Here is a 10,683-nt window from a genome sequence, read left to right as displayed (position 1 = left end):
CTCATTGCATATTTGGAAATAACTGAACAAAAATATGCAAATAACCGAGGATTATGAAACATCTACTGCGTTATGAATAAGAAAATTTTAAACTTGCTCTCCGCACAGTATATTATTTCCTCCTATATTTAAACTTCTTATATAAACTTATTCGCTTGATTTACGAAATTATTTTCCCTTAACATACGAGATTGATAATTTTCAATGAATCGATGAATATTTTCTTCATTGATTCTTCTTCTCTAAGACAAACAATTAATTCCAAATGCTGAATATAAGAACATCTGAGATATCTACTACTTACGCACATCTGAGAAATAATTTCTTACGCACGTCGAAAATTTGTCCTACTAGCGCACATCTGAGACGTACTGCTCATCAATCATGGTACTGCTTACGTACACATGTTACGTGCAGCGTACGTGCTCGTTGTAGGGCTGAGTCACTAAGACGGTCCTGAGGACGGTCGCACGCAGTCGCCTAAGTGACCACGTAACATACGCCTGTCCCAGAGCGCGCTGGTCGCGGGACTAAATGGAGGAGATACTGTATTTGCTCCAAGAGACTTGCTTAGATGTATTATTACAATTTTAAACCTCAAATAAATTTATATGAAATAAATTAGTATCATCTTGTATAATTGAGACAATATTAATTGAAAAATTTTAAAGCAAGAACCCATTTAACTTTTATTATTGCACGATATTATTCGGAAAATTGTTTTTTTGATCAGGTATGAACGAGAGAGTCAAACTACGACTCACAGCTACGTGTCTTAACAGGGTCTCAGTAGCCCGTTAATGTGAATCTCATAATGATACTTATTAAAGTTTCTAAATTACATACCACCAGGAAAGTTGCACTGAAATTTGATTACAGGATTTTATTGTTGCAGCCTGTTCAAAATTACAGACCGCTAGAGATGATTAATTAAAATTTGGTTACAAGATTTTCTGCCGGTACTGCTCTTACATCCAAATGGCCCATGATTTTACATTCATATTGGGAGAGTTAACTTAATCTAAAATAGATAGGAGTGTGCTGTAAGTTCTTATGGTAGTCGAAATAATATACCTACTACGTATTCCAATTGAAAAAATATGGAAGTTATTGCGCCAAACGCGTCAAGTTCAGTACCAGAGCTTGAGGACTTAACCTGGGGCGACGATGTTTTGTCGCTTATGATGGTCTGGTGTGGGGTTCAAATTAAAGATTTGATTAGTCAGTTTGCGATGTTTTTCTACATCATCAGCCCCACCGCATCCAAGTTCGAAACGGTCGAAGAAGTGCCAGACTACTACATTGAGGTAATTTTAAATTAAGATACCACATCAAGAAATTTCCCAGAAAAAATATTCTTGCATTTTCCTCGTATGGAAGAACGTGCCTTTTTTCAATAAGGCCATTTTTTACGAAGGTTTGTGCTGTGATTTGGGAAAATTAATACAAATTTCATCCATTTTATTATTCTCCGCGTGATAATTCGTCTTTTATGTTAATTGTGATGTGATAGACCATCACATCTGTCAACCGGGTTGCAATAAGAGTCCATAATTTTTATTGATCGCGAAGGGACAAGCAGACAGTTTTGTAAATTGAACTGTGACAGCCCCTCATTATTTTGTTAATCGTGACTACAGAGAGAATTTACAACTAGTGGCCAATCTTACTTGAAGCTGATGTGTGTGCCATGACTCAACCTTTATTGATAAGAACTCTGTATTCATCAGCATTTGGACCGCAATGGTAACTTTTTTCGCGCGGCTAGTCATGACACGTCAACCTACTCGCACCAATCTATTTTAAATTTATCACGGCATGTACTAAATAATTGATAATATCAAATAAAAAAAAAACAGAAAATTTTTCTTAGGATTGTATCTTTAATTAGCTTAATTGCAAAATCGTTTTTTAAAGGTATCGACGTCAGCAATGATCCTGATCATCACAGAGATGTTGGTGTGCCAAAGGTCTGCTCGGCTCCCGAGTTACCGGGCGTGCGACATATTCTGTTCACTGTGCAGCTCTACACTCTATCTCTGCATCTCGTTCGTTCATAAGATAAATTTCATTCATAAATGAAATACAAAATAAGTTTGGTCCGTTTACAGTTGGAAATGATATATATGAGTTATTTGATAATAATAAGAATCGTAAATTGCCAGAATCTGTGTCAAAAGACGTGTCACAAAGAACATTTTCTCAGTGCCCCCACCCACGCGATGGCAGTGTACGCATATGAGAAGACTTACGAATGGAGACTTCTTGAAATGGATTGGTGCTCAAATACTGCCTGGTGGACTGCAATAGTAGCAGTGGACTTCTGCTTCTACTGGTTCCATAGGTTTACACACGGTATACTTAGTAGTATGAGTACTTAACATGTACGGCTAACCAATGTGCGCCATATGTGCAAATTATATACCGCACTCTATTGCAGCCATTACGTAATCTAAAAAACTTTCTGGAAAACGAATAATTATACTTCAATTTTTCTTTGAATTGATTTTTTTTAAAGAATTTAGCACTACGAGCAGATGCGTCACTTCATTCGATGTGGCGCAAGCTCAATATTTAAATGTGTTGATCTTGGCTGAAAAACTTATTTCTTTGGCTTTTCTTACACCTTCCTTGCTACGTGCTTGTGTTACAATTATCTTATATATTCTGCAGAAACGAACATAGGCTGGGCAGGGCATCAGGTGCATCACACCTCGGAGGACTTCAACCTGGGCACAGCTCTGCGCCACTCGGCCCTGCTGAAGACTTACTCGTCTTTCTTCTACCTACCGCTGGCATTGATTGGTTTTCCTATCACATTAGCATTCACTCACTTACAGTTCAACATAATCTTCCAGTTTTGGCTTCACACCAAAACCGTGTCTACGGTGGGGCCACTGGAATTGATTTTTAACACGCCGTCTCATCATAGAGTTCATCACGGTGAGTAGCATCGACTGATGCGGGCGAAATACAAGTAAATAAATCATAGATACAACTATAAATAAAATATATTCTTTGATGATGAATCTAAAAGAATACAAATGTTCGTCCAAATTGACCATGCATGTGAAGATGAGAGTAGAAAAAAGATCGAACATAAAGGACGTTTAGAACTTAATGAACATTACAGTTGGAAAGGTTCATGTTTTATACCATAACACATAATATATCTATGATGAAAAATGAAATTTGCTGGAATTGCATACGCAAATATTTCAAGCAGCTCATTTACAACTTGATACTTGAAATTCGCTGAGTATAGTTAGTTCCCATCATGTAACCATGTCAGCTCTTCTAACGGCTACATTTTGCATCGATTGATGATCATGACTACATAACATAACATAACATAACATAACATAACATAACATAACATAACATAACATAACATAACATAACATAACATAACATAACATAACATAACATAACGTAACATAGCGATGTCGGCGCTGCAGTGTAGGCCTGATGTGGTCTGTCGCAGATTCTTACAGGCAAGGCACTTCTAAGCACTGTAATTCTACATTCAAGGTAGAAAATTCTAGCACAGATTTATTTTTTATCATAAGATTTATTTTCACTAGCAGCGTGATATGCCAAAAAATATAAATTGTTATAAAAGCCGTGCGAACTATACTGAAAAACGTGAAAAACACACGCGAGCGAAATTTTCGGTAACTTATGCACGTTTTTTCTTGCAATAATTATATAGGCTCATAATATTTAGTTGCAGCCGGAACCAATAACGGAATAACGGATTTGTTAAGTGATTTGTTATATAATGTTTCGATGCGTACGTCAGCCAACACGATTATTACTGTACTATAATAACACTAACGATTTATATGAATAAAGGTTCTGAACCATGGTGCCTAGACAAGAACTACGCAGGTGTGCTGATAATCTGGGACAAAATATTTGGTACTTTCCAACCGGAGCTCAAGTCCAGAGAGATCGTGTACGGCCTGGTGGATCAGCCGCAATCTGTCAACGCTGTGTACTTGGAGGTGAGCCTGTAACTGCTTACAGTTATCAAAATGCTAAGCAATGCAATTAGCACTTATACGTGGTTTATGATATATCAAATAGAATTAAATTTATTCCGATTGGAGGCGCCAAAATGCCTAATTCAGAGCGTCTTCACTGAATAATATATCAAATAGAATTAAATTTATTCCGATAGGAGGCGCCAAAATGCCTAATTCAGAGCGTCTTCACTGAATAATATAGCAAATAGAATTAAATTTATTCCGATAGGAGGCGCCAAAATGCCTAATTCGGAGCGTCTTCGCTGAAATCAGTATTATTGGAGACTGTTATTAAGCATCATTATTTTATTTAATAATTCAGTATTATCATTCCTACAGTATTGTTATTCTGTTTCAGTTAAGATGAGGTGACATAGCAATTTAAAAAAATAAATAAGCAAATAACGGGCTTGAAACAACTCAATATATTATGAATTTTGTTCCCCAATAAGGCTATGTAAGCAGTCAGCGAAGCAAGAATAGTGATGGTCGAGGTTACTGAACACAACACGATAGTAAAAGTTAAATCAATATTCATTTTCCCGTATTTTTTCCGTAGTAAAGGCATTAGTAAAAGAACGAACAATCGTCAGGTTTTCTACCTCAAGAAAGTTTACGAGAAATTCTCCGAACAAACCACGTGGGCCGATGGTTTGAAGTCGATCTTCTACGGCCCCGGTTGGACGCCCGGGTCCCCGAGATTGGGCCATCCAGTTCCCCAGCCTCCTCCTCAGCAACCAACTCGCAAGAAATATGATCCTAAACTTCCCAGAAGTCTTGAGCTTTACCTTTTCTTCCACTTCGTCATTGCTGCTTTCATACAGAAAAATATGACTATACATTTTTTGGTGAGTAACTTCCGAAAGGATTTATGCTATTTTCAAGGCCGCGACTATTTACTGGTGTTGTTAGAGGTTCACAAAGATTAAAAAATTCATCAATATTTATTATTTTTGTGAGAGACTGTCGCATTGCTACGTTTTTTTTCAATTTAGAATGTTTGCGTTCAGATAATTGATGTTAATGACATATGATTTACCACTGCTTAAATCGCTGCTCGATAGTAGACATCAATATATTTTTTAAATAATTGCTTAAAAGCTTCCTAGTACGCTTTTGACTACTTTCATATTTTTTCGAACTACTGAAAGACAACAAAAGGCATTTTTAAACATCGTTCGTATGGGTAGTGAGTTAAGGTTTATAATTCTTCTCCACAGTCAGCGTTATTCAGATATTTTTCTCAGATACTCGCATGTCTTCCTGTAAAAAATTAGCCTCTATAGCCGAGTATAACCATTTCAGGGATGAGTCATGCACAAATTACATGGATTTTCTGCCCGAGACTTTGAGGCAGATTTTTTCGGCGCATTTGGTTAATATATTACAAATCAACTACGCAACAAAAGATGGATGGATAGAGGCATTAATTAGTTATTGAAATTATTCATACCCACAAGCTCTGAATTGTGAGAAAGAAAACAAACTTTTTAATTTTTCGAATTCCAATGCACGAATCCTTGAAATTGTTATTGTTGCCAATCTTTAAACTATTTACTTTTGATAGATATATTTTTCACTCATCACGATCTCTTTCAAATTTTGTACATTTTCCTCAGAATCCAGATAGGCCTAAGCACACAAATTGTCCAAAACATATGTTAAATCTTTTTTTCCATGGATTAGTTTTATAATAAACCTTGACAAACTTTCAGGCACGCACTCTATTAAAAAAAAAAATCTGATAAACGCAATGAATGAATAAGAGTTTAATTCATTTAATGTTCTTTGTATGGGAAAATAATTCATTAGATGTTGCTAAAACGTATCGTTTCTTCAGACCGTGTCAGGACTGGAGGTGGTTGTGAACTCCGTCTTCTTGGTCTCGACGATGACGGTCATTGGAGGCATGTACGACGGGTGCAAATTGGCGATGAAACTGGAAGCAGGGCGATGCGTTTTATACTTTTTATATGCAGCCAGTTACCCTGCTTTCGAGAATGTTTTCGTCAACAGAACTGTACTTGCATATTTGGCATTCTCCATCGTCCTTTGGACAGCACAATCTCTCCGCGGAAATCCTAAAAATTTCTTTCTTTTCGTCAAAAACTTTAAAAAGAAAAGATCGTAACCAATCACGTACTTTTTCAATCCGTTGAACTGTTGTATCAGACGAGAATTGAATCAGTGGAATCGTTTGACACGTCGACAATGATGAATTAGGTAAGAACGTTATAGATATTTGTGACATGCTGGCTGAGCATTGACAGTTTAAAACATAGTAGACATTGTCAAAAATTGAAAAAAAAATTCAATAACGAGTCAATGCTTCGTTGGTAAATTCATCAAAGTAGCCCGGTTACAGGATACAGACGTAGAAAATATTTGATTTAATATTCAGAACATCATTTTGAATTTCACTGCAAGTAAATAAAAAATGATAAATGATAAAACTTTTATTGTACCTCTGTAAGACGAAGGCTCAGATGGCGGGAGAACAAATATGCGATGCAGAAATCAGTTTATGTACTGAAATGAGAACTCTTAACTCTTTGAAGAATTTTAAAGCCGGTCGTTTGTACTTGACATTTTCGATGATTTTAAGTAATCAAATAATCTTAATACTAGTAGTTAAAGTTAAGCAACCTAAAAAAGAGGTGTTTGAATGTACATCAAACGCAACCAACAGCCAGCTTTAAATTTAAATGGCGACTGGTGCATCCGGGTCTCATTTGCATAGTGAAGCAAGAATACAGAGAATACTTTCCATCACCTGTATTATGTTATAACTCAATATATGGAAGTGAATAAATGTATAAATAAATAAATAAATAAATAAACGGAAATCTTTCGGTTTTATTCAGTGGAATAGTAATTAAGGGCTGGTTCAGAAGAACAGTCGGAATCAAATAGTGTGAATGTGTTGCAGATCGTGGTAATTTCCTTTGGTAAAGATATCTTTAAGTTTAATATATGACTACTTAAATGATGTAGGAAGTTTCAACCCACATCTCGATTAATTAGTTTTACCAGAGAAGTCTTACATTAGTAATTTAAGTAATTAGTATTAGTAAGAAGTCAAAGTAATCTGAATCTTAAAGGAGCCAAAACAAAGCAAAGTGGCACATCTGGCATCAAGCCATTAATAATTAAACAGAGTAGCCAAAGATGCACAAAATTGCAGTTAGAAATAAACAAAATTAAATCAACTCTAAAAACTCAATTCAAGACGAGCGCGGTTCTTTTCATGTTTATAAAATTAACAACAATATACCGCAAATATTTAACCTTAATCGAATTTCAAACTATTAGAAAGCTGTTGCACTTGTGAGCGGTCACAGTGAAATAAATGGTTGAGTTTTTAATTTTCAAATATAAAAAACCCTCATCGGGTTTTGATATGACTTTATAATTATAATAAGTCATTATCATCACAGACATTATGTTTAAAAACTCAGAATAAATTCAACTTTTCGGCTTATATATATGGGCAACAATAAAATTCCCATATACACCTAAATTACGAATAAATAAATATTTTTATATTGACAATAGGTAGTCACTTTCTTGGTTGACCATGGTCACTTTTCTTCAGAAAATTATTTCAGTCGAATTTTTAAAATGCGTATAGAGTAAGTATCGGTGCATAGTTGAAAAAGTTTCCCATCAAAATGCTACTACAGAAGATTTCTGAGAAAATTGATATAGATCGGTAACTACATAAAATTTGTTATCCAAAAAATGTTCCATCTGATGGCGAGTCCTGAGTCTTTCACTGTAAGAACGCGTTACATAGGATGAAGATTTATTACTGCTATGAATAAATTTTGCATCGGTCAAACTAACAAATAAAATACTTACTGAAGCCAATATACGCATCAGAAGCATCCATACCATATAATTTCACTTATTTTCGACTGTCTATCGCATATTCAAGAATTTGTGATCTCAGCATTAATATGCTTGCCTCTTCTCCATCAGAACAACTATTTAGAAAACGCGTGTAATTTTTAAACAATTGGCTCTTAACTACATCACGGATCGGATTAGGAACAACTAGTATGAAATTTTCTATAAATTCTGTAACAAAATTTTCCTATTACATAATGCTTTAAACTACCAAATAAGTTGAATTAATTATATTAATTATTTTACCAAAATTCAGTACGCTATAATATTTACGGAGTCCATTGTCTAAAAGTTGCATGTTGATTTTCTTGTGATCACACATTTTTTATGAAGGATTATAGCCCACTCTAATGTGAACCTTATTTGATTAAAAATAATTTCGTGCATCCTTCCTAGGCCACATTTTCAACGCTAGTTTTTACCTTTAAAAGAGTTACTCATAACTCTTAGCTTAACCACGACCACTGGTGTGACATCATCATGGCTTTAAAAGATATTGTCTCTTCATTATTTTTTTCCTCTTGTTCCCTAACTATATTACTCATCTTGATTATTTTTTCCACCAACTTCTCATCTTATTTAAAGTGTTATTAGTATTTAGTCTGCATTTTCTCAGAGTTAATTAACAGTATGCCGCTGGAAGCAGATGGCCTTTTAGCGCATTTTCTCATTTATGGAAAAAAATGCACCATTGTGCTCGCCATGTCCGTCTGTCTGTCTGTCTTTCCGTCCGTCCGTGACTTCATGTTTTCGTTGACGAGAAAATGCGCTCTCTGTCCCTCACTGCAGTGAGTACTGAGTTATATTTTTTCATTGTCGGGAGTTGTTCATTAGTTCTACCGTCTTCAGTTCACCTTGACAACCCGCACGCTTCTCCTGTCAACAACGCCCATGTGGCCGGCCGCCTTCACCTCCTCGTCGTATCTCGTGCGCTGTTACTGACCTCAATATTTTTTCTCAGATCATCTGGATAGTCATTTCCATCGGTTGTTTCAACATGAATATTTTTAAAATTCTGTCGATATTTATTATTAAAACTTTTTGTTGTTAATAGTCTAGTGGAACTGATAACTTACATGACAGTTACATCTGAAAATTGACTACCATCTACACGACCCTCGTTGAGCTTGACTTTTTTTCGCGTTTGTGCCCTCAATGGCTTAAAATGGAAATATCATAGGGTACAAAGAGTGTTACTTGGTACTCAGGGCCATGAAATCGTTAAAATTGATGCAACTTACTTGTTGAAGTAAAATTGTAAGTTAACTAATAGTACACATAAAACAAGTTAATTGAAAAAATTTAAAGTGCATCGCAAAGTTTCAACAGAAACTGATCTGGTCTCAAAATAGGAGAAATACACTGTGACATTGAAAGTTCAACGAGAAAAATGAACGAAATTTTACGAGTTCGTACTACAAGAGTACCTTATGAATTATATTCCAATGAATATTTGCAAAAAAATTCTTGGAAGTTATATCAGGCAGGTTCGTTCAGTATTAGCCAGGTTTCAACTCGGGTAATGTTCTTTTACGAACTGAAATTTTGAGCTGAGTTGGCTTTTTAGCCATGGCAGAGTACGGAAAAGAAGCTTATTCGCTCTGCCGCGAAGAAATTTTAGAAGATGTTTTGGCATGCAAATTGCGTGCATGAAACCAAGTAGGGTCGTAAGTTATGTTGCGCTCATTGTATCAGAACAATGGTGTGATTTTTTTCTTATTTCACGTACTTATCAATCTTCGAATACTCGAGATTATTATTTGTGAAAAATAATTCATTGGGTTTGATAATGCGAATATCCAAGTTGAAACCTGATTCATGAACACATAATACATTATTTTTCTGCCTCATTATTTAAAAGTGTTGCCGTACAACCGCGGATGTCATTTCATATTCTTTTTGCCCGTAAGGAAACGTTATTGTTGTATGTGCGATTGTAGTTTTTCTATGCTCGTATTAACACGAGAACAATAATTATTTAGAATCATTTTACAAGGACAAAATACTTTATGTAGTTATTTTACCAGGGCAACATTGTTATCTTATGGAGCATTGTTCTGAACTTATCCTTGAGTTCTCGAGACTTTGAAGTTTTTATGTAATGGAGCACGATATTTTCTGATGAATAACGACAAACACATTTACTGTAACGTGGGATTAATTGATATAACTCAACTAGTAAAAGTCTGTTTAAAAATTTAATCTGAAACGACGAAAGAAGGCAATCTTAGGAAATGCATTCCAAGGTGTCGGCGAAGCGCTGCATAAAATTTGGGATTGATAAACACAAAGTAATGCCGACATATTTCTGCCAAGGTTGTTAGGTCTGGACAATGAAATATTGAGTAAACGTTCAAGCGTCAACAGGTTTTAGTCGTTGTCAGCTACAATCATATAGCATTGTACTATTCATGCTCGTAATGAGTGTTCTAGCAAGCGATAAACGCAGTATTGTGCGATGCATACTGTCACAGAATGCTCCAGCAAGCGATATACATGGTATTTTACTATGCATATTCTGTTACTGAATGCTCTAGAAAGCAATAAACATGGTATTTTATTGTGCAAAAACTGGTACTGATCGAATGCACTAGAGTCTAGAAAGTAATAAAGATGGTATTTTACTATACATATACTGTTACTGAATGCTCTAGAGAGGGAAGGAAGTAATATATTAATTAAAGTACTATACATAATGATAAATGGCTTGAGCGGTGTTTTGGAATGTAGTTCAATATGTCATCAA

The 10,683-nt window shown here is 35.3% G+C and overlaps 1 protein-coding gene across 1 annotated transcript; it reads left to right on the top strand.

The window, feature by feature from the left end:
- The first annotated feature begins 747 nt into the window (after nucleotides 1-747).
- LOC108672448 (alkylglycerol monooxygenase) lies at nucleotides 748-6,443 on the top strand. The gene is made up of 7 exons (XM_018160111.2): nucleotides 748-1,307; nucleotides 1,918-2,048; nucleotides 2,207-2,355; nucleotides 2,674-2,943; nucleotides 3,856-4,007; nucleotides 4,622-4,876; nucleotides 5,869-6,443. Exons 1-7 carry the CDS (start codon nucleotides 1,101-1,103, stop codon nucleotides 6,157-6,159), a joined length of 1,455 nt encoding a protein of 484 aa, XP_018015600.1. The 5' UTR covers nucleotides 748-1,100; the 3' UTR covers nucleotides 6,160-6,443.
- The last annotated feature ends 4,240 nt before the right edge of the window (nucleotides 6,444-10,683 follow it).

This window comes from Hyalella azteca, unplaced genomic scaffold (genome assembly GCF_000764305.2).
Source record: "Hyalella azteca isolate HAZT.00-mixed unplaced genomic scaffold, Hazt_2.0.2 contig2151, whole genome shotgun sequence".
In the NCBI taxonomy this organism is placed as follows: Eukaryota; Metazoa; Arthropoda; class Malacostraca; order Amphipoda; family Hyalellidae; genus Hyalella; species Hyalella azteca.
The sequence above is the reverse complement of the archived record's forward strand: the minus strand, read 5'-3'. Positions and strand labels throughout refer to the sequence as shown.